The sequence below is a fragment of the Heteronotia binoei genome, chromosome 18, assembly GCF_032191835.1.
Source record: "Heteronotia binoei isolate CCM8104 ecotype False Entrance Well chromosome 18, APGP_CSIRO_Hbin_v1, whole genome shotgun sequence".
Taxonomy (NCBI): Eukaryota; Metazoa; Chordata; class Lepidosauria; order Squamata; family Gekkonidae; genus Heteronotia; species Heteronotia binoei.
Window position 1 is genome coordinate 25,317,945 of NC_083240.1, and position 24,710 is coordinate 25,342,654.

General features: G+C 44.8%; 1 protein-coding gene across 7 annotated transcripts; it reads right to left on the reverse strand.

Moving 5' to 3' along the window:
* Positions 1-13,510: 13,510 nt before the first annotated feature.
* Positions 13,511-22,772, reverse strand: PIMREG (PICALM interacting mitotic regulator). Of its 7 annotated transcripts, XM_060258962.1 has the most exons (6): positions 22,591-22,663; positions 18,685-18,988; positions 16,923-17,240; positions 15,844-15,935; positions 15,276-15,322; positions 13,706-13,902 (listed from the first exon to the last, which is right to left on the reverse strand). In XM_060258962.1, the coding sequence occupies exons 2-5, from the start codon at positions 18,964-18,966 to the stop codon at positions 15,292-15,294; spliced, it is 723 nt and encodes a 240-aa protein (XP_060114945.1). In that variant the 5' UTR covers positions 18,967-18,988; positions 22,591-22,663; the 3' UTR covers positions 13,706-13,902; positions 15,276-15,291. The 7 variants fall into 7 exon arrangements, with proteins under 7 accessions (XP_060114942.1, XP_060114940.1, XP_060114939.1 ...); XM_060258959.1 differs by lacking the exon at positions 15,276-15,322 and having other exon boundaries at positions 13,511-13,902; positions 18,685-19,008; positions 22,591-22,772; XM_060258957.1 differs by lacking the exon at positions 15,276-15,322 and having other exon boundaries at positions 13,511-13,902; positions 18,685-19,008; positions 22,545-22,768.
* Positions 22,773-24,710: the final 1,938 nt, after the last annotated feature.

Below are 24,710 nucleotides of genomic sequence, written 5' to 3' on the forward strand. Positions count from 1 at the left end.
AATAGATCTTCCTTGCAAAACAAAAACAAGACAATGGATGCCAGATTTTATTTGCACTGATTTGCCTCAGGCCCCGGCCTGAGGATCCCAGGATCCAGTAGTCAGCAGTGTGAGACCTGGAGACCTACTGCCAGTCAGAGCAGGCAATGCTGACCTTGATAGACTCAGCATGACAGCTTCATGGGTATGCTGATAGACAAAAAGGGGAAGAGTAAGAATTTCAAAAGCTCACCTGCCGCCCTGTGCTCCAGGCTGTGGTGCCTACGGAGCGGCTGAATTTTTTATACTCTCAGAAATGCGGGCAGGTACTTTCTGGGGCTATTCTGGGAGGAGAGAACCGGAGGGATGATTTGGGCCAAAAGGAAATATTTGCTGCACTTTTCCTGGGTCAAATACAGGGTGCTCATTTCCTTGTTCTTAGTGGTTGACAGGTAATTAATTGACATTGGGGCAGGGGGAGTGAAAGACAGACCTATCTTTGCCTGGCAAGGATCCATCACACTGCTTACAAGGTCTGTTGCTATGTAGAAAAAGGTGATAGTTGATACATACAGCCAGAGTTGCCAGCTCTGAGTTAGGAAATTCCAGGAGATCTGAGGGTGGAGCCTGGAGGGAAGGGACCATAGAGTCCATTCTTCAAACAGCCATTTTCTCCAGGGAAACTGATCTTTGTTGTCTGAAGTTCAACTGTAAATTCAATGAGATCTCCAGGTCCCACCTGAAGGTATGAACCCAGAAGTTATGTCAGTGTGTTGCTGAGGGATTCTGGGGATGCCCTGGCCTTTGAGCAAAACTCTAACTCTATGGTTAAACCATAGAAGTTTCCTCAAATGCCGGAGTGTCCCGGGCATCATCAGTGCATTGTCAACAAGGGCCCTCTAGTGTGGCGAACTTCTAGAAATCTCCTGGCATTACAACTGATCTCCAGACAACAGGGATCAGCTCACCTGGAGAAAATGGCTGATTCGGAAGGTGAATTTTATGCACTGTATTTTGCTGAGGCCCATCCCATCCTCAAACCCCGCTCTCTGTGGGCTCCGCTCCCCCAAATCAATAGGTATAACCTAACCCAGAGCTGGCAGCCCTTGTCCCCCTGCCAGTTGCCATACACAAATGCCAGAACATCCCCAGCTTCACGCTTGTTATGTAGGTGGACTCAAGGGAAGACTTGGATATTCCTGCCGGCTCATTTGAACCAGGCAGACTGAGCTTGGGGATATGGGAACAAAGGGCTGCAGGATCCAAATCCCTGCAGCCCTAGACCAATCACAAGCCCCCACCAGTTTGAATGACCCAATGATGTGCTAGCGCGGGAACCTAGAGATGTATATAAGTTGGACCTGCAGGCCCCATCCCCATTCTTGAATTGTAGCCTTTACTATGTGATTCCTAATAAAGTGCTTGTTATCATTACGTGCGACTCTAGAACCCACTATATTATAACACTGATGTCACTTCCAGGCTCACAAAGATTGATGCCCCCCATTCTTGTGCCATTCCCCCCTCTGGCCAATTGAACTATGGGAGGGGATGCCCCCTGGGGTCAGGGAATAACTATGCTTGCCTGATAACTCTACCATGAGCAGTTGGCATGATGACACAGGGCATTGGTTTTAAAAAACAAATGAATCCCTTCAGTGACATCAACAATGGAGCTGAAGAAAGCTGTATATACAAACTGGAACCCAGGGTGGCTCTGAGGGGCAGTGGGCCATAAAACTAATACCCTCTGTACCTAGGGTTCCCAAGTCCAACCCCCCAAAAAACTGGGGACTTTGGGGGTGGAGCCAGGAAACACTGGGGTGGGGCTAGGGGGGAGGGGGGGAAACGGCGAGCCGCCCGTCTCGGAGCGTGCGACGCCGCTGCGCAGCTGATGCCTCTTCTCTGCTCACCGTGGCTGCTCCTCCGAGATGGGCCCAGGCTGAGCCCATCTCGGAGGAGCAGCCACGGTGAGCGGAGAAGAGCCGGCAGCGGCGCGGCGGCCTCTTCTCCGCTCGCTGTGGCTGCTCCTCCGAGATGGGCTCAGCCTGAGCCCATCTCGGAGGAGCAGCCACGGCGAGCAGAGAAGAGGCCGCCGTGCCGCTGCCGCCTCGCCCGCTCGGGCTCTGGGGTAGAAGCAGAGGGGGGGTGGAGGCGGGCGGGGGGCGTGGCGAGCCGCGAGTCCGGGTCCTAGAAGGGCCCAGATTCGTGGCTCGCCATGCTCCTGGCCTGCCTCGCCCTCCCCTGCGCTGCTGCCGCCTCTTGGCTGCTCCTCTGAGATGGGCTCAGCCTGGGCTCATCTCGGAGGAGCAGCTGCGGTGAGAGGGGAGGGGGCAGCAGCGGTGCAGCGGCCTCGCCGGCTCCAGGATGCGGTGGCTGGCCATGCTCCCCGGCGCCGTTTCCACCCCCTCCCCCCGCTTCCGTTTTTTGGGGGAGCGGGGGAAGATGGTGGAAATCCTGGGGTCCCCCGCCAGGGTGGGAGGGTTGGGAAGCCTATCTGTACCTGAGCATGAGGAAATGGTCTTTGTCTCCTTGACATGTCTATCCCGCCCAAATCTCTACTTTTGATTAGATCTGAAACATCAAATGAAGAGAGTTGGGGGGAACACAGTGTAAGTGGGACACAACCTTCCGGCTTCATAAACTCTACACAAAGACAAACCAGCTTAAACTGAATCTATTCAGTTTGCACAAACCAGTAAAAATGTTTTTCTTGTGGAAGGTTCCAGAATGTCAGTCTTTCAAGATGTCCCTATAGCCCTTTCCCTTCAGAATATGTCCCAGATGGAAGCTATAGCACAGCTGCTGTTGACCTGTATAGCTAAATTTAAAAATCTAGTGGTCCAACATTCATGGAGTTCAAGCATAGAAATGTTGCTGCTAACTTCTACACAGAAACAGTCTGGCAACCAGTCCCAATTTCTGGCTTTTACTAGCCCAAAGATCCATATCCATCCAGACCTCCTCCCTTTTAGGTTATTTGGCTTGTGATTTGACAGGAACAGACACTGCAATATAATGACTAGAGCCAGCTTGCTGTAGTGGTGAAGAGCAGTGGTAGACTCTAATCCAGAGAACCGGGTTTGATTCCACACTCCTCCACATGTAGCCAGCTGGGTGACCTTGGGCCAGTCACAGTTCTCTCAGAGCTCTCTCAGCCCCACCTACTTCACAGGGTGCCTGTTGTGGGGAGAGGAAGGGAAGTTGATTGTAAGCTGCTCTAAGAATCCTTTGAGTAGTGAAGAGCAGGGTATAAAACCAACTTTTCTACTTTATTGCATATGTATTCAAAATCCAATTAAAACTTTTAAAATGTATTCCACAAAATTGATTAACTTGATCCAGTGATACCAACTTTTCAAAGTCTTATAGTCATTTAGCAAGAAATAGAGTTTACTTTGAAATAAACATAGAGATGACAGATTTGGCCTTTATAAGATTTACCTCATTTCCTTGCAATTGCAGATTCCTTTCGTGGAAATTTTCTCCCTTTCGCTCAATAAAAGAACTCATGGGCACTCAATTAATTTGCTGAGTAGTTGGGTTAGAATGGATAAAAGGAAGTACTTCTTCACCCAAAAGGTGATTAACACATGAAATTCACTGCCCCAGAAGGTGGTGGCAGCTACGGGCATAGACGGCTTCAAGAGGGGATTGGATAAACATATGGAGCAGGGGTTTGGGGTTAGAGTGGGGGGGGGGGAGGATGGGATTTGGGAAGCAGAGGGACTTCATTGGGATATAATGCCATAGAGCAGGAGTGTCAAACACGCAGCCCAGGGGCCAAATCAGACCCCCGGAGGGCTCCTATCGGGTCCCCAAGCAACTGGCTGTCATCTGCTTCCTTCTCCCTCTCTCTTGCTTCCTTCTGCATAACAGCTTGCTTTGCAAGGTTTGCTCAATCACACAGGAACTACGGAGCAAAACCTCTATTTTCTCCATTGGCTGAGGCTCCTCCCTTGGGGAGGAAGGGGGGAGGCAGAGTGAGCCAAGCCTCTCTTCCTTCTATTGGCTGAGGTTCCTCTGCCTTCTGATCCCCTGGGGAAGGAAGGAAAGAGCCAGAGCTTCCTTTACCCAGTTCCCTGGATCCCATGGGAGAAATACAAAGAAAGTACCTTTAAGACCAACGAGTGCTAACGTTTTAAGCACGTTTTATGTTTTAAAAAATATATATTTAATTGTGTTTCTCTGTGTCCTTTTTAACGTTTGTATCTCTGCTACCTAATCTTAAATAGGTACACACATGGCCTGGCCCAAGATGGCCCGGTCCAACAAGGTCTTATCTGTCAGATCCAGCCCTCATAACAAATGAATTTGACACTCCTGCAGACTCCACCTTCTAAAGTGGCCATTTTCTCCAGGTGAACTGATCTCTGTAACCTGTATAAAAATATCTGGAAGAATTTTTCAAAATAAATAACACAGAAGGAATGTCCTCAGATACGGTTTAGGAAGCAAACAAAGCTTTCACGATTATTAGCAGTGGCTACTAAGAAGAAAAGAGAACAAACCGAACAAACCAAGACATTACCTGAAAATCCAGAGACTGGAGCAAAAGCATTTAAAAAAAAAAATCCCAATGAAGATATGCTAGCAGAAATTAGTTTAGAAAACCAATTAGATATGCTAGAAATAGAAGATGTACAGAAAAAAAAAATTAAAATTCATAAAACAAAGGCACCTTGAACATATGAACAAACCTGGCAGATATTTGGCATATTATCTTAGGAAGGAGAAAGAAAGAAAAAAAAAGAGTAATAATGTATTAAGAAAGGAGATTAAATCACATATGCAGAAAAAGAAATACAAGAACAATTTATTAATGCTCTTTCAGGACTATACAAAAAGAAGTCTGTCTCGGAAGGAATAAGAGAATATCTAAAAGATATCCCAGTTACAAAGTTTATGCCAGAATGCAGAACATTTTTAAACCAAACAACCACAGTTCAAGAAATATCCCAGGCAATTTTAAAAAAAACACATCAAAAGGGACTAGGCTGAGATGGGCTGACCAAAAAGCATTCTAAACATTTTGAAGACGTTTTAATGATAGTTATGAATGAGATAGTACATGGTTTTGAGGGAAATTCCTGAGAGACAACCAGTATTGTTCCCGGTACTAAAAGGGATTTAATTCTGACAGATGCCTGAAGGTTAGATCTTTCATCACTGGTACTTTAACATACACTTTTGAAGGACTGTGTGAAGAAAGGTATATTAATCATTAAATCTTTTTCTTGTATTGCTTTGAAACTGAATGAAGACAAATTCTTTCATTGTATCATAAGGAAAAAGGAAACTGTTAACATTATTATACACTGCTGACACAATTTTTCTTTCTCACAGTCAAAATTGGCCAGGGTCACTGATAGCAGCTGCAGGAAGTTTCTTTTTTGTGGGGAGGGGGAATGTTTACTGAGCATGAATTAATGTGGGACTGGTGGTACTGCCTTGAGTCATAAAGCAGCCTCACACACCTGACACTAACCCCTCACAACCTTGAACTGGCAAAAAAAAAAAAGAAGAAGAATTTTACTACTGCCAAGGTGATGATTGATCAGTCAGAATACTGGAAATTCTGAAGACACAACAGAGGGTGCTGCTCCTATCCATTTCTTCACCACGGTGCTGCGGCTGAGGTGACTATTCATACCTCCATCCAGAAGTGGCCTGAACATTTGTTATTGTGGTTGCCATCGAGTCACAGCTGACTTGTGGTTTGTTATTGTCTGGCTTTGTGTAGCAACCATACCATTCCTTGGTGCTTTCCCATCCAAACAGTAACCAGGGTTGACCCTGCTTAGCTTCTGAGATCTGATGAGATTGAGCTAGCCTGGGCTATCCAGGTCTGGACATACACTATCTTAGAAGCAGTGCTTTTTTTTTTTTTTTTTTTTTTTTTTTGAGCAGGAACGCACAGGAACGCAGTTTCGGCTGGCTTAGTGTCAGGGTGTGGCCTAATATGTAAATGAATTCCTGCTGGACTTTTTCCACAAAAAAGTCCTATCTGAAACAATGGTGACATCAAGGGGTGTGGCCTAATATGCAAATGAGTTCCTGCTGGGCTTGTTCTACCAGAAAAGCCGTGCTTAGAAGTATTAAAACTGGCCCATCCACTCGCATCCCACCCTTAATGCCTTTGAGTAGATAGTATGATTGTTTGATTTTAATTACGATTTTTTTCTGCCATCAAGTCACAGCTATGTGAAACCAGAGAGCTCATGGGTATGAGTAAGGTATATAACAGAACACTCCATGACAGCTTTAACTAATACATATATTGAAAACAAAGTTTTAAACCACAATATTTTTCACATATTACGGTAATTTGGAATTATTTTACAGTTCATTTTACAATATACAATGTTTTTTCTTTGTTTGTAGGACTTCATGAAGTCCAATGCAGGTGTGATTGCAGTTCCCAAACTGGTGTGGCTGCAACTGGACTGCTGCTTCTGTCCACTTTCAGAGTGAATCCTTCTTCAGGCAGCTCACCAAGGGATACAATTTCAATTTGGCACTGCTCTGTCTGTCTCCAAGGATCAAGCATGGCTCCACACTTCTGTTTGTCTTGGCCCTTCCCCGGCTCTTTCAAGGGTTTCCTGGCCCTTTCAAGAGAAGCTGAGGACAAACAGAAGTGTGGAGCCTTGGAGATAGACAGAATAGTGAGCTGTAGCTGCCATTTTGTGGCTGGCTCCACCTAGGGTTGCCAGCATCCAGGTGAGGCCTGGAGATCTCTTGCTTTTACACAGGGCTTTTTTGGTAGAAAAAGCCCACCAGGAACTCATTTGCATATTAGGCCATACCTCCTGATGTCACCATTGTTTCACATAGGGCTTTTATGTAGAAAAAGTCCAACAGGAATTCATTTACATATTAGGCCACACACCCTGACACCAAGCCAGCCGGAACTGTGTTCCTGTGCGTTCCCAGTCAAAAAAAGCCCTACTTTTACAACTGATCTTCAACTGGCAGAGATCAGCTCCCCTGAAGAAAATGGCTGCTTTGAAGGGTGGACTCTGTGGCATTGTCCCATTATGAGGCCCCTCCCCTCCTCAAACCCTGCCCTATTCCAGATCCACTCAGAAAGTTTCCAGGTATTTTCCAACACAGAACTGACAACCCTAGCTCCGCCTCCTGCAGTAGTTGTCTTGTGGCAGCCATTTTGTTGTGTTCACCACAGAGTGCCAGAGCTCCAAAGATACCCATAGGCTCAAAAAAAAAAAAAGAGTTGGGGACCCCTGAATTAGGCAAATGTGTCAGCCTGTTCAAGGATCTTCAGCATGACAGCTGAATGGACCTTCTATGTACAGAGGCACAGTTCCTGTTGACTACCAGCTGCAAGTAATGATGAGACAACTGTTGCCTTCACACCTTGTACGTGATGATCCATATATGTTGAACCCAGGCAGTGCCCGCTGGGTGGAGAGGAAAAATATACTCTGTTCATGCTCCTAAGCACTCTGTTCTGTTATTGTTGCAGCTGTTCTTGGGAGGAAGAAATTCCTAAGTAAGCTCGCTGCTGTCTTTAGTACATGGGAAACTATGAGGTTAACATATAATATTTTGCAGAGTGGTAGACTCAAATGAAAAACTGAGTTGTATAATACCTAGTTTTTAAAAAGCAAAAGTTTACTAACATTAAAACCAAAATCTTTGTTCTAACAAACCACAGAAATGGAAAGGGAGTTATACTCTGTTTCTAATTTTGGAACCTACTCGCTCTTTGCAGAATCTTCATTCCTGAAAGTTTTCTGGGTTGCACAATCCTGAGGGAACACATGATCCCCCTAGAGTCTACCCAAGAAGACGTAGTTTAATTCCCCACTCCTCCATTTGTAGCTGCTGGAATGGCCTTGGGCCAGCCATACCTATTGCAGGAGTTGTCCTTGAATGGGCAGTTGCTGCGAGAGCCCTCCCAGCCCCACCCACCTCACAGGGTGTCTGTTGTGGGGGGAGAAGATATAGTAGATTGTAAGCTGCTCTGATTCAGAGAGAAGGGCAGAGTATAAATCTGCAGTCTTCTTCTTCTCTTGGAAAGTTTCTGTACCATAAAAAGTCACAAAAACTGTGATGCTGTGAGAACTTCAGGGCAGAGAGAGACCCACTTATCCCACCCATGGACAAAATAGCAGCTATCTTGCAGGTATGGTATCCAGTCGCTACTAAGGTTGCCAAGTCCAATTCAAGAAATACCTGGGGACTTTGGGGGTGGAGCCAGGAGACATTGGGGCGGAGCCAAGAGCAAGGGTGTGACAAGCATAATTGAACTTCAAGGGAGTTCTGGCCATCACATTTAAAGGGACTGCACATCTTTTTAAATGCCTTCCTTCCATAAAAAATAATGAAGGATAGGGGCACCTTCTTTTGGGGCTCATAGAATTGGACCCCCTGGTCCAATCTTTTTGAAACTTGGGGGGTATTTTGGGAAGAGGCACCAGATGCTATACTGAAAATTTGGTGCCTCTATCTAAAAAAACAGCCCCCCCCAGAGCCCTTGATACCCGCAGATCAATTCCCTATCATTCCCTATGGGAATTGTTCATGGAGGTGCATGATGGCTGTGGGGGTGGGGCTTCCCCCGCTGGCCAGCTGGCTGGGGGAGGGGGGAAGCCTGTAAAACCGGGGGATCCCCCTCTGGGACCTGGGGATTGGGAAGCCTAGTCGCTACACCTAGGATATTGTAGAGCTGGAAATGGTTCAGACAAGGATGACCAAACTGAACATTATTTTCCAACATCCCACAGCTGGAAGGGTGGAGCCACTGATGGGCAGATAGAGTTGGCAAAATGCAGCACAGAAAACAGTACTCTACTAAAGTGCATAACCCACAAGACCTGTCTGCCATCTGTGCTAAATAATTTCCACAAAGATAGCACAAATAAAATTCTATCCAGAGGCACAAATCATTAGAACAATGCTTAATTGTCATTTGTTTTATACTAGCAGCCAGTTTTGAGGCTCCTGGCTTTATTTTCTGATGCCAGACAGAAGAAGAGATGGAGGGCCAAACACATCCTTTTATTATTAGAGGTGGTTTATCCTGCTTCTAATAAAGGGGAGGGCTAGGAATTTTGTAGGGCACTGAAGCACACACACAAACTCTTCACCCAACCACATAGAAATCAGCCTTCTAATATGTCAGCTGGTAGTGCACGCACATACTTTCAAAGGTGTCTCTGCACACAGAAAAGCTAGAAGTAAGCTTGTTGTTTTACATAAATACTAACATTCTCAAGAATCTGAACCATGTTCCATGTGGTTTTTCTACACCTGTACCAAATTGGGGCATACTGCTATCTGATGCCTTTGTGAGAATTTTGAAGAGCACCAAACACGGTAGATAGCAGTTTGGTAGTGGAAAGTGCTATCAAATCACAGCTGACTTAAAGCAACCCGGTAGGGTTTTCAAGGCAAAATATGTTCAGAGGTGGTTTGCCATTGCCTGCAACCCTGGACTTCCTTAGTGGTCTCCCATTTTATTTATTTATTTATTTAGAATTTATATCCCGCCCTTCCCACGGGTGGCTCAGGGCGGCTTCCAACAATAGATCCAGCATAAAATTAAGCAATATTTAAACATATAAGAGAATAAACATTTAAAACAGCTAAAACAGATAAAACCATAAATGCTAATCAGGACTGACCCTTCTTATCCTCCAAAGATCAGGCTAGCTTGAGCCATACAGGTCAAACAGCAGTTTAAGATGGGATAAAGAGGTATTCCTTGGACAAGCCTGCTAAGTTAGCCCAGACTTCATGGCTTTAACACAACTAACCAGGGCCAGAATGCACCTACCTCTGGTTTAAATGCATAAATAGAAACCAGTTTTCAATGATGGAAACTCTCTCAAAGAGACAAAAATCCATAAGAATGGCCCAAAGTTTTGCCACTGTGACTTCTGCATTAGACTTTCTGTAGCGACTACAATAGCTGAGAGATTGAATACTGTTGTAGAAATACATTTCCTTGGTTCAGGCTGCCTTTATGGAAGGATGTGTACTAAAGAATATCAGAAAAGATGTTTTAAAGGCACAGGAAATGCCAACCAGCAACCAAATGTTTTAGCATTTATGGAAACAGAAAAGGCATTTAATAGGGTAGAAAGGTTTTTCCGGTCTTGTGGGTAGAACAATCCAACAGCTGCGGTAAAGGTGTGTACATGAATCTCAGTTTATTATAAACATTCAAGAGATTTTTAAAATGGCACTCTAGCTATGGAATTAGAAATCAGAACATAGGGAGGATGCCCACCGTCTTGGCAGTCATCTGTGGGCAACAGCTGCCCTCTTCCTCCTGCACACATATTGACCTATAGTATTGCTTCATATTAAGAGAAGTTAGGGGGCTGTGCCTCAGTAGCAGAGCATCTGCTCAGCATGCAGAAGATTACAGGTTCAATCCCTGGAATGCCCAGTAAAAAGAATCAGGTAGTAGGTGCGGAGCCGGCCCTGCCACTAGGCAAACTAGGTGATTGCCTAGGGCGCTAGCCTTCTGGGGGTCCCAAATTGGGTGCCCCCCATATGACTTGGTGATGTTATTAGTGCAGGGGGGGGGGCCAGAAGTCAGCCTCGCCTAGGGTGCCAGACAGTCTAGGGCTGGCCCTGAGTAGGTGATGTGAGACCTCTGTCCAAGACCCTGGAGAGCCATTGTCAGTCTGAGTAGACAGTACGAGCCTTGATGAACCAAGGATCAGTATAAGGAAGCTGCATCTGTACATATGAGGAAGGATCTGAGCCTCATCCACAGCTAAAAACAACAGCAGAAAAGGGACATGCGCAAGGAAGAATGCATAAGAGGAGTGGCAAGTCAATCATTTATCCTGTGCACACTTAATTGAGAGAAAAGCCTCAGTGAACGTGAGAGAGCAGTCTTCTGAGGAAAAAGGCATTAAAACTGAGCTGGGGGAGAGCAAAGAGAGCCCCACACACGACCACCAAACAAGGCTAAATAACAACACTCCCCTGATTTGCAAGAATTTGAAAGCTGACAGGATTTATTTTCATCTTCCTCTCCAGCTTTTTAAAAAAATGTCTCCCTCTCCCAAGCCTTCAGTCAGGAGAAGGCTGATTCAGAAATTGTAGCTGGTCCAGAATGCAGCTGTGTGGTTCCTCATGGGTATGCCATTGAGGGCACATATTCAACCAGTGCTCTGCCATCTGCATTAGCTTCCAGTTGAGTGCCAGATCAGGTTTAAGGTTTTAGTACTGACTTTTAAAGCTCTAATGGTCTCAGACCAGCATATCTACAGGACCACCTCTCTCAGTATGTCCCCCAAAGAGCATTACACTCAGCTAATGACAACCCGCTAGTGATCCCCAGGCCTGAGAAAAATCCAGCTGTCTGAAGAAAGGCCATTTTGGTATAGTGGTTAGGAGCGTGGACTCTAATCTGGGAGAACCAGGTCTGATTTCTTTTTTAAAAAATTAGTACTTTCAGTGTTGATTTCCTTTAAAAAAATACTTTAGCTGTCAATGATTTCCTTTTCTAAAAAAACCCCTTCTGCATTATTTCCTTCTCTCTCTCAGAGCCCTTTCCCAAGCGCAGTCCCTTCGGGTTAATGTCCCTGGTATTATTTTTAAATAAGGGCAATAAGTGAAGCTGTGGAGTTTAATGCCTTTACTTGCAACTTTTCTATATCCTTTTTACGGCTGTCATTTTACATTTAATTTTAGCAGAAATCACTGAGGTTTAAGTGGGAAGCTTTGGGATTAATTTGAGGAGACTTAAGGAAAGCATATTTTCAGATATATTTTTGTACGAATCTGTGCTTTGCTGTAGCAGAAGATAACTGTAACACACAAACCCAGTAGCTTTTCTGTTTAAATAAAAAGGATGAAAAAAGTTGCTTGGATGGGAGACCACCAAAGGCGGCTATACAGAGGAAGGCAATGGACAAGCACCTTTACTTCTCACTTGCCTTGAAAGCCCCTTGCTGGGGTCGTTTTAAGTTAGCTGCGACTTGTTGGCACTCACATACGCATTAGAGAGACTAATGTATAATTCCTGGATATTTAAGACTGTAGTGTGAGGGTGGCCAAACTTGCTCAACGTATAAGAGCCACATAGATTAAACATCAGATGTTTGAGAGCCACAGGACATGAATGTCAGATATTTGAGAGTTGCAAGATAAGGAAGGCAGGAAGGAAGGCAAATAGATGCGGGGAGGGATGGAAAGAAAGCATCTTGAACTTTAAATGCCTTCTCCAAGCCAGCCAATGGGGCAGTGCAGCTTCAAAAGCCACACAGGCGTGAAAAAGCCACATGTAGCTCCCAAGCCACAGTATGGCCACCCCTGAGCTAGTGCAAAGGGCCCCAACCTTTATGAAAGTTTATTTGGAATATATGAAGGCTCCTTTGTAATTCTTACACAGTGTGCTGGCACATCCACAAAATGACCACCATGAGAGAAAAAGCCCAAGGGCAGAGGACAAGAAAAGTACCGTAATTTTTAAAGAGAAAAAAAATGACTGTAATGGCAGCTACCACCCAATGTTATTTTATTCTGCATAAGCCAATGAGATTGTCAGTGGCTAATCAGAAGCCCTGCTGGGCAGCACCCTGCCTAGCCCCATCATGTCCTAAAAACACTGGGTAGGACCAGGAAAGGTGCCATGATGCCCACGGGCACCATATGGGGGATCCCTGATCTAGTGGAAGATTCTGTGGAACAAGTTAATGGAGCGGATCTTTCCGAACCACACCTACTTGATGATGACTGCATTTATACCCCACCCTTCTCTCTGAATCAGAGACTTAGAGCGGCTTACAATCTCCTATATCTTCTCCCCACCCCAACCCAAACAGACACCCTGTGAGGTGGGTGAGGCTGAGAGGGCTCTCACAGCAGATGCCCTTTCAAGGAGAACGCTTGCTTGCCCTGAAGCTCTTTTTCTAAGGCTTGTTAGAGACTCATATTCAAAACCTGCCGGAGGACGGGGCACTGGGGCAACCAGCAGGGATCGCTCTTCCACTTGCAGCAGCAGAGGAAGGGGAAAGAAGGCATTCATTCTGCTTGTTGCTATGGAACTCCAGCCCACAGTACATTCAGCTTGTGAGGTCCCCAGAGGCAGATTTTAGGACAAATGGCAGGATACTAGAAAGAAAAATGGGTGGTGGTGGGAAAGGAATAAAAAGAAAAAATCATCTTGTAGGATAGACCCAATTTTTTTGTAATATTGGGGACCCATAAGTGGAGAGTCAGCATGTAATTTAACAGCATAGAGCAGTCGTAGCAGACCCCAAATACAGACAGGTGTTGTGGGACTGGGGAAGGTGAAATGGCTGAATTAAGCACTGGAAAGTTCAAGTCACTGTTAGTTTCTTTTCTCTGTTCTCTGCTGGAGCTTCAAGTTGCTGGGTGAGGAAGCATTTCAGATCAAGGAAACAAGGAGGGGGATTTCACTTCCCCCATGCTGGGTCTCTCATCCACTCATATACGCATGACTACTTTTTTGCTAGTTTCTCTGCAGAGCAATTTGGCCTTTAGAGAAGCATCTGAGTTCTTGGTGTGGCAGTTAAATTCCTCCTTTTTTTCTTGTTTCATATTTTAATAAATGTATTATAAAAAGCATTTATACAGAATTATGGCATAACAAACAATTGATGTACAAAGGTAAAAATTTAAAAGTTAGCTTTTCAGTTAAAATAAAAAAAATTAGCTTTTCTCGACATAAGCTTATGCAGAGTAGAGTCAGTTAAACACAGATACAAAAGAGCCTTCACAAACACACACAAGTCCATCCTTCACATCTTCACAGGTTAGTAGTTTTTCCAGCGGATTTCGGCCCATCTGCTGAGCACTCGCTGCAGTCTCAACGCTCTCTTCCTGAACGCCAAACGGGAGCGACTCTGCGACTGCAAATGCGCAGCCTGTACATTCTGCGTCATGATGCGGCAATAGTTGGCAATCGCTTGATCTCTACGGACAGGGAGAACAATGCAGAAAGGATCATTCACAGAAGTAAGGGAAGGACTGCACAAAGGGAAGTTACCAGTCTGCCTACCCAGCAGCCTACTTCAGAGCTGGAAAATGGCTTTCAAAGTGACATCGGATCTAAGAACTGGGAAAATGTCCAGAATAGCTAGTAAGTACACCTAATAGAATGTCAAATATTCAGGGCTTTTTTGTGTAGCAGGAACTCCTTTGCATAGTAGGCTACACCCTACAGGGCTTTTCTTACAGGGCCTAGAGTAAGCTCTTGGAGGATTGGCTACATCAGGAGGATGTAGCCTAATTTGCAAAGGAGTTCCTGCTACAAAAAAAGGCCCTGCAATCTATTTATAGAGCACCTTCAAATGCTTTAAACCATAATGTTGACCCCGCCCCCCCAGTAAATAAAATGTGTGGGTTTTTTGGGGGGGGGGCGGTAAACACCAATGCTGAGCATCAGTATAAATTTGGATAAGCAAACAGAGATGGTAGGGGAGGGAGGATGTTGTCCTGTATCCATGCTGTAACTTTGGGGATTTAGGTTTTTACCTCTGAGTGGACAAAGCTGAAATTGAGATAGATCAACCACAACTTCTTCATTATTAAAAACTCAAAGGTGAACAAATGATAACAGTGCAACCGGAGGTTGCTTCATGCAAGGCCCTAACCCACTACAATGTCAAGACGTGTTCATAAACATTCAAACTGCTGAAGTTGAAGGCATCACATCTCTAGTTGCCAAGTTTAAATGTTAAGTGTAGAATTCCCTCTTCATTTCAGGTGCATTCTGGTGTAGGGAAAAACACCATTATTAGACAAGGCACTGAATTACCATTCCTGTCATGCTTTACAATCCAAGTTAGTCCAGTAACTGGTGAGTAGTGAAGTTAGTAGATAAGAGTTGGGGCATCAGTTGGAAAAGCAGCTGTTTCCTGAGATTAGTGACTTTCAAATGACATACTAGGAACCCTATCAAAGTTCCTTAGTAAGACGGCCATGTTCCAGTGAAAAAGAGGCCGCCCAACCCACTTCTGGTCTTCTCACCGCAATGGAGGGCCAGGCCTGGCCTGAAAACATGCCCCAGAATTATTTGCAGTACACAATGATTCTATAGCAAATGGTCTCAAAGCAAATATTTGAGAGCCACTAGCTTATTTCAAGGTTACAGTTCAGCCGAATCTAAGGGAGACCATCAAATCCACAAGTATTATTTAGGGTTGTGAACACCACAGTAAACTAAGTGGCTATGGGACTGAATTTAGATTCCTTAGTTATGTCTCCTGTTAAGGAACAGCTGCTTTTCTCCAAGCAGGCAACATGTGTGTGTTAGAGTGCTCAAGCAAGTAAACAGAACATTTTACCTGGATGGTTTTATCTTCAGTTACAAATGAGAGAGATTGTCATATCACTAGTAGATGGAAGGAATAAGGATTTGTAACATGTAACACTCACGAGAAGTTAACTGCCTAAACGGATCGCTATATTTAGTCATCAACTAATTTGGAAATATTTAAATCAGAATAAAAATGCTGTGCAACATACGACAGAACTGCGAATGGTCTAACTCTCCGCAAACACACTTAACAGGAAGAGTCTGTGATCCAAAAGTGACGGAAATGTTGGTGCTTAAAAAACCACTGATGTTCTCAGTAGGTTTCACTGAAGCACAGTCAACAGCTGTTTCCATCTCAACAGAATGAAGGAAAGGCTGGTAGAAGTCAGAGCCATAATTCACACACTCTTCAGGGAGACGCACCCCAGGCCAGCCCTGAGGCATTTGTTCTGACTGCCTTGAGGGAAAAGCTGTCTATGAATGCTTCTAATCAATCAAGAAACTAAAATAATTTGGTAACAGCCAGTCGACAGCAGAGGAACATCTGGGGAAAGGAAACCCTGCTTGCCTTCCTCCTAGATTTCAGCCCAACTCACCTTTCTTCTTGGGCGATGATATCATTGAAGGCATGGGAAAGACGCTTCAGCTGGCGAATGCCAGTGGAGATCATTTCTAAGTCACAATCAAACTGCCTGGAAGAGAAAGGCAAGGAAGCAGGGTGGGATGAACCTCAGAGCAGCCATTCTGGATCAGATCAATGGTCCATCTAGTCTAGGATCCTGCCTCCTCCTACATTCATTCCTCACAATACTGTGAGATAGGCCAGGCTGAGAACATGACTGGCACAAGGTCTGAGTGGGGGGGATGTGAACCCAAGTCTGTCCAGACTAATCCCCACCACACTGGCCTGCCCAATCACCCCAAATTGCTTTTGGTTGCCAGGCTTGAGAGACCCCATAGTTTCTACCAGAATGCTTCCAGGAGTTGAACCAAGAACATTATTAGCAGACAACCTGATGAACACCTCCCTTCAGTGGCTGATCTAATTGCACTGAACCTCAGATATGAAGTTTTTACTGACTTGACACAGGGTCTTCCAACAGTAAACTCCCAGCCTTGCTATCTAGGATCCTTTTGGTTGGAGATGCCTGGGGTTGAATGCAAAGATCTTCTGCTTGTAGAGCTGCCTTATACTGAATCAGACCCTTGGAACAACAATGACAATATTGTCTCCTTTGACTGGCATCTGCATCACCTACCATCTTTTAGCTGGAGATGCCAGGTGTTGAACCTGGGGCCTTCTGTAAGCCAAGCAGATGCTGAATCACTAAGCACCTGGCTCTCCCCAGGAGCTGCTGAGCAAAAAACTGCTTCCACTCCCATCAGCCCTACAACATTTTTTTGTAGCAGGAACTCCTTTGCATATTAGGCCACACAACCCCTGATGTAGCCAATCCTCCTAGAGCTTAGTATAGGGCCTACTGTAAACTCTTGGAGGATAGGCTACATCAAGGGGGTGTGGCCTAATATGCAAAGGAGTTCCTGCTACAAAAAAAAGTCCTGATGGTAGCCATACCCCTTCTCATTGGTTTCTGCAGGACACATAAGAGTTTCCTCCTCCCCAACACCTTTCTTTCAATCCCTTCTGGGCCAACAAGCTCTAGATACACCCAACTTGCCTCCTGAGGCCTGAGCAGACAGGAGAACCATATGGACTTCTCAAGGCTGCAGTCCTCCTGGATCTCCGGAGAGGGCGAGGATCTTCTCTAAGCCGACGGGAGCCAGATTGAAAAGAAGACCTCTGGTCAGATTCGGGCACCATCTTGGTACTGGATGTCGGGGTAGATATGGCAGCTAGCCTGTTGCTTTTGCGCCGAGGAGTGTGAGGAGAGCTGCGCCGGGTTCTGGTGGAACCCCCATCACCAGTCATGGAGGCTTTAGCCAAAGCAGTCACCAGAGTCTGTGTGGAGCCCTGGCAGCTCTTGTGGATTTTCTGCAATATAGAAAGAGTCAATACTGAAGGACAATTGCACTTAACATTTTATATAGCAACGTATACTATAGGCAGTAACATACTTGCTGAAACCCTTGCAGCAGCCCTGTAAGGCAGATCTGTATTATTTCCATATTGCAGCGGGAGAGGGGATTGCACCAAGGCTGAGGGCGAATGACTCATAAGGCATCTAATGAGTTTTGTGACGGATAGGAGATTTGAACCAGGGACCGCGCAGATTGCAAATCTGTCTCTTAGCCACTACACTGTATTAGGTCTATTAGCTATTTAGGGCTTTGCCCCTGTTCACCCACAAACACATAAAATTGCTTTATACCTGATCAGACCCTTGGTCTATCACAGCTGGTGTTGTTTACTCTGACTGGAAGCAGCTCTCCAGGGTCATGGGTAGATGTCTTGCACATAATTTGCTATCTACCTGATCTGGAGATGCTGGAGGTCGAACCTGTGACCTTCTGCAGGCCAAGAAGATTATTGGCTTCTCAGCTACAATTCCTGTCCTCTTTTTTTTTGCCAAAGGGTCACAGCCAACTTATGACGACCCCGTCAGGTTTTCAAGACAAGAGACATTCAGAGCTGGTTTGCCATTGCCTGCCTCTGCATAGCGACCCTGGACCTATTTGGTGGTTTCCCATTCAAGTACTAACCAGGGTTGACCCTGCTTGCATAAGAACATAAGCCATGTTGGATCAGGCCAATGGCCCATCCAGTCCAACACTCTGTGTCACACAGTGGCAAAACATTTTATATATACACACACACACTGTGGCATAAGAACATGCTTTCAAGATTGGGCTAAGTTTGGCCTGGTTTAACTAGGCCAGGATCCTCCAATGTTAGCACAACCTGTGCTCAAGTAGTGTTTATACCCCACCAAAGACATGATAGAGGTCTATCACAGCTCTGCAGACGTGAGCACACTTATTGTGGACTGCTACAGCAGTGGTACTCACTTCATGGCTTGGAGGAAGCTGCATTCACAATTACTATCAACCAAAGGGGCCATGTTTACTTCCATCACTGGTGCATCACCCTATTTTGTGCCTTTCCTCTCCCTACTATGTTGGTCCCATATCTTAAATTAGCACTGGGCTTGGAACTAGAGAGCAGGATTTGGCTTTCAGGTCAACTGTGGACAGTTCTTGAGAGAACTGGGCTCTCTTTGTTTCAGTTCTCCATCCACAAACCAGGAATAGTTAGTATCCTACTGAAGGGGCAGGGGGAAGGGATAAGGGATTCTGAATCACTTTTAGCAAAATCTGAATTGCACCCTTTGTGCATAAGGAAGACCACACAGATAAATCAACAACATAAAATAATCATGAGGAAAGTTAGCAGTGCAGAATATGCACAAATTTATTCAACTCATCCCACGCGTCAAACCCGACATTCAACACCCACTTTCTCCACACATCATTGGTACCTGAGACACTGTCCCAAAGACATTTTTGGCTGTTCTTGTGAGCGCTTGGAGATTTTGACTCTTTTCCTTGGCTTCCAAGCTCTCCCATGTCGGGTTCTCATCAAAGTTCATCTCCACCGGCTTTAAGGGCATTCTCTTCCGCAGGGACATCCGAACGGCATTCAGGTTGCGAGAGGACCGCTTCCTAAACCTGTCCGGTGCTGGACTTTCCTCAAAGTCAGCCAGTATTTTGTGGCTCCTCCAACCAACAGTTGACCCCATACTTTGAAACACAGACGCCATCACTTCTGCTTTCTGAATTCTCCTAACAAATTAAAGGAAAGCCTAGAAAATAAGCCCATTCAAGCTGTTATTCCACACGTTTATCACAATATTTCCCTCCTACTCCTGTCATCCTAACCCAAGTCACACAGACAAAAAATTATAGCTGTATGAACAAAACTAAGGCATACTCAGTATACAGTTAAAACTAGAACTATATACAAAGAGACTGTTGGCATTAAAACAAAGTTAAAAGAGATGTTTTTAAAAATGCTGAGAACTCCAAATGCAGATTCACAACAAATGCAATACAAATAGCCTCACAACATGGCACACAGATGGGGGAGGGAGAGAAATGGACAGAACGGGGTTATGTTTCATCAGGGTTATCACCTGCCCTATCCAGTAGGTCAGGGGTGGCCAACGGTAGCTCTCCAGATGTTTTTTGACTACAACTCCCATCAGCCCCAGCCATTGGCCATGCTGGCTGGGGCTGATGGGAGTTGTAGGCAAAAAACATCTGGAGAGCTACCGTTGGCCACCCCTACCAGTGAAATTTCCACAGCCAAGTTTCATACACCATTCATCGTGAAGAACTCAGTCTATGGAGGTGAATAATTTCAGTTGCTTTGGGTCCTCACAGAGGGAGAAAAGAGGGGGTCTACATGAGGCAAATAAATCTATTATGAACCTGTGTCTAAGCTTGTCAAGAATTGCTTAGTCAGCCATGGCCAAAAAAAGTCCCTTATTTGACCAAGGTTTCCCTGAACTGTGCAAGAAAGTATCTGCAAAAGGATGTTTGCATTAAAGTCAATGATCTCTCATGTTGTCCCATATGGAGACACGGCATGCTCTGTAGAACTCAGCCAATAATTCCTTTCCTGTTACTGCTGGAGTCTTAATGCTACTGTTTAGTGAGCCAGATTTCACTGAAGTTTGAGCATAGCCTCAAGAACATTGTCAAACGTGCCGCGTATGTGTAAAGTGCCAGCAAGTCGCAGCTGACTTCCGGGTGTCCCCAGCCAGGGGCTTTCAAGGCAAGTGACCAGCAGAGGTGATATGCCAATGCCTTCCTCTGCAGGATCATCCTGGGTGGTCTTTCTTCCAAGTATTGACCCTTCTTAGCTTCCAAGTTTTGATGAAATCAGGCTATACAATACCACCGTCCCTCCCCAAAAAGTGCCATAGACACATGTATCCTTTAAATATTTTGGGGGGTTCATTCTATCCGCTGGAATTTACAGATGGATTTCCCCTCACCCTATTGTTAAATAAATAAGAAGTAGGCAAACACACAAAGCCTTCCACTGAATTGGACTATGGGACTATCGATTTCGGTCTTGTCTCCTCTGACCATCTGCAGTTCTCCAGAGATCTTTCTCATCATGTCCATCCTGTTCCTTTTCATTGGAAATACCAGAAACGGAATCTGGGAACTTTTACATACAAAACTGCTGCTTTTCCACCATGCCATGCCATGGCCCCACTACCAGCCCTGTGTGCTGCGGCAGCAAAGACAAAGGACATTTTTATTATAGTTTGATGGTCTCGGGCCTTCTAACATGAAGTTGAGTTATGCTGAATCAGACTCTTGGTACATCGAAGTCAGCATTGTCCACTCAGACGGGTCTCAAGCTGAGGTCTTTCACATCACCTCCTACCTGATACTTTTAAACAGAGGGCTGGGAATTGAACTTGAGACCTTCTGCCAGGCAAACAGATGCTCTACTACAGAGCCACAGCCCCTCCAACTAAAGCGTATGTGCCAACAAACCTGTGAGTCTCTAAGAAAAATGCCACATTCTTTGCTTAAGTTCGGAGTGTGCAAATTTTCTCAAACATTTATTCAAGAATGTATACTTTGCCATTCCACTCACTGGCAGGAGGAGTTAACTTTAAAAAATCATATTGAAACACGACAGTTTCAGTATTGAAAAATATCAGTTTAGTTACCTAAAAGACAATAACATGTAATTGACTGCTCAAGATATTTTTATTCAGAAGTAGCTCTTCTTAAAGAAAAGGCAAGCAATCCCTCCTCAAGAGCAATCCCATTGGGTTTAGATGGGAATAACTCTAGGATTGCACTATAGAGCTCCCTTCTCTTTCTCCCTGACTCCTCTCTTCCCATATCTTTCCTGATCAATTCAGCCATGTGTTAAGATTTCCTGTTTTTAAGAGCAAAAATTCTCCATTAAAAAATTGAAAGGAATGGGGGGGGGAGTACATTCCTACAAGGGGAAATCTTAAACGTTAAATTATTGCAATGTAAGCTTTATATATCACCCACCCACTACATAGAAATATACAAAGTATCAGGAAAACCACCATGTGAAAAACCAATCCACTTAGGCTGATTCTGTTATCCACCAAAGGGGGGGGGGAGTCCCAGCACTAATCCAGACCCACCCATCCTGTTATCATTAAATCTGCATCATGACTAAATCATTATGTTCAAAACAGTCCCAAGAGTTCAATTTGGTTTCAAATTAACGCGCTCCACTGGAGCAGGAAAAAGGGGATTGCACCATAACGGTCCCAGGCATGTATTTACAAGAAACAGATAAGAGGAGAATCGCTGAGTCAAGTCAACTTGGGCCATTTTGACCAGCATCCAGTTTCTGTAAGTGGTCAGCCAGACAGGTTGTTAAGAGCACTCCCTGCTTTGTCCCTAGCATCAGGTACGCTGCCCTTAAACACAGAAGCTCCATCTTGGGATATCTGTACTATGTCCCTCTCGAACCAGGGCAGTAGGGACATCTAGGTCAGCACTGCTGTTTCTGTCAATGGTTACCCAGATGCTACTGGGGAGTCAACAAAATACAATACAATAACCTTTATTGGCATGATAACAAAAGAACATGCTGAATGCAGCAGCTCAGCACCACTGTTTGTTGCCCAGCACCTGGCATTCAGAGATAGACTGCCACTGTACATGGAGTTCTATTTAGCTAGGAAAGGTCCCCTGTGCAAGCACCAGTCGTTTCCAACTCTGGGGTGACATTGCTTTCACGTTTTCACAGCAGACTTTTTATGGGGTGGTTTGCCATTGCCTTCCCCAATCATCTACACTTTCCCCCCAGCAAGCTGGGTACTCATTTGACCGACTCGGAAGGATGGAAGGCTGAGTCAGCCTGGAGCCGGCTACCTGAAAACCCAGCTTCCGCCAGGGATCGAACTCAGGTCGTGAGCAGAGCTTAGGACTGCAGTACTACAGCTTTAACACTCTGCGCCACGGGGCTCTTTCTATTTAGCTAACAGAGCTTTAAAAATGTTATAAGGATGCAGCTGGCACTAAAACGTAGTTTAGTGGGAAACCTAGCCAGTGCACAACCTTCAGCCATTTATCAGCACTGCTTCTTCACCCTTACATACGAATCAGTGTTCCCTCTAAGCTGAGTTAGTGTGAACTAGCTCACAGATTTTTAGCCTCCAACTCACACATTTTTGTCTTAGCTCAGGAAGGATGACCCCAGAGCACAATAACTTATGCAGTAGCTCACAACTTTAATGCCAGTAGCTCACAAAGTAGAATTTTTACTCACAAGACTCTGCAGCTTAGAGGGAACATTGATACGAATGTATGTAAAACAGTTTACCTAATAACACAGTCTGTAAAAGCCAAGAGAACTTCCCAGGACTCACCCACACGGCTCTTAGACGCAAGCAACCTCAATCAGGGATTGCGTTTTATCCTTTCTTCTACTTAAAAGAATTCAAATTAGGCGCCGCCTCCTTCCCGCTTTGATCGGACTGGCTGGTTTCTGCCCCCTCTTCCTGATTGGTCGGAGGGATCCTAGCGAGACCAAAGCAAGGGAGGGAGGGGCACTCCGCGTGCGCTCAAGGGCTTTTGAGCTTTCTGGTTACGTCATAGAGGATCCGGGTGGTGTTTCTTCTCACGTTGCAACTCCGGCGTTGAAAATCTCGGAAATACTGTCAATTTAACAAGAGCAGTGCTTCTGGGCATGTACAGAGGCCGCAAGGCCTGGTTTTGACTGTAGATGAGTTTGCTGCTTTACCGCCTCCGTTTATGTGCTATGCATGCAAACCCAGCGGGTTTACTAAGAAATAAAGAGACATAAGATCGGCCAGCTTGGTCTGTAAGTAGGGAGCGGTGAGTTTAAACCCCTGCTTTAAAAATATGCGAAAACGCAGTATTAAATTCAAGCGTCTTGGGAAGAGCAAAAGCGCTCCCCGATCCCAACAAATCCGGGGAGTTTTAGGGCATCTAGAATTAAAGGGTGTGACTTCCAGGCCATCATTGCAATGGGATTAGGAGAGATTCAAACTCAACACCTAGAATGTGAAAGCTGATTCTAGTTACTCCGAACCGAAAGCACTCTGAACAAGCTCCTGCTCATTTAGTTATATTTAATTACACCACTTGCATATATTAAATTTAAATGTAGATCCCTGTTTTTCTCTTTACGACGAGGCGTTAATAGCGGTTGAGAACTAATTAGATGAGTTATATTTACGGTTTCAATTCCAGGTTGGGAAAGGCTGCGGGGTTTGGGGAGGGGCTTCAGTAGGCTATAATCAGTTGTAGAGCCCACCTTCCAAAACCAGCCATTTTCTCTGGGAGAACTGATTCTGTCACCTGAAATTCAGTTGTTATGATATAGTGGAAACCTCCAGCCACTCCCTGGAGGTTGTAGCAAAAGGAAAAAAACTGTATAAAAGTAACAGCACAGAGACATTTTGAATCTGACAAAGGGTAACCCCTAATGGAAGACTGTTGATCTCTGAGGTTCCAACTGCAACTGTCTATACAACAATTGTAAAAGCTGGAGAGTGTCTAAATATAAATTTGAAGGAAACAATGGGCATTCTATTATTGAATTAAAGGCTTTACCTAGTATACTGCAGCCTGAAGAAGGCAACTGAAATGGATAGTTACCTAGGTAATTCATTGCTGCTGCTGTAACATCAACCTTCTATTGTAATTTTGCCCAGTGTTGTTAATCTGGCATCTAGTGTGCAGTGTTTTTCTGTCAATATTTATAATAAATTGCTTGTTTAAAAATATAGAGTAGCAAGCCAAGACTTGTATCAACAGTTGTTACTTTTATAGTTTTTTCTTTTGTTACAATATAACTTTTCTGTATAGCCATCTTTCTGTATAACTCCCTGGAGGTTGGCAACCCTAGTTGTTTGAGACAGAAGGGCATCACACTAGTTTAGACTTCAAGGCCTGCTCAGCATAGTTCATCCAAAAAAGAGCATGAAACACAGAAATCGAGCATCACTCGCTAAAAGCTTCTAGTCCTCCGTGCTTGCTACTTCAACAAGCACTCTTTGGAGCAAGTTTAGCAGACATGGGATAAGGGATCAGCTCCTCTTACAGATTCATCCTTTTATGGATTAAAAATGACAGGAAGCAGTGAGTAGGTGTTAAATGACAGGAATGACAAGCAGTGAGCTGTGTTAAATGACAGGAAGCAGTGAGTAGGAATCAATGGGCAGTGTCACAATGGAAGGAAGCTTTTAACACAGGGCATATCCCAAAACAAAGAATGAAGAGATAGTATAGTTTTATGCTGGGCTTCTTTGGAGCAGGAATGCAGTTCTGGCTGGCTTGGCATCTGGAGGTATGGCGTAATATGCAAATGAGCTCCTGCTGGGCTTTTTCTACAAAAAGGCCGTGGTTTTATGTATTTAAAACATCTATTAGCCACCTTGCTTCCTTGCCGCACCCAAATTGGCTTAGAATATGCATAGTTATAAAACACATTATAGGGGTTGCCAGCCTCCAGGTGTTGGCT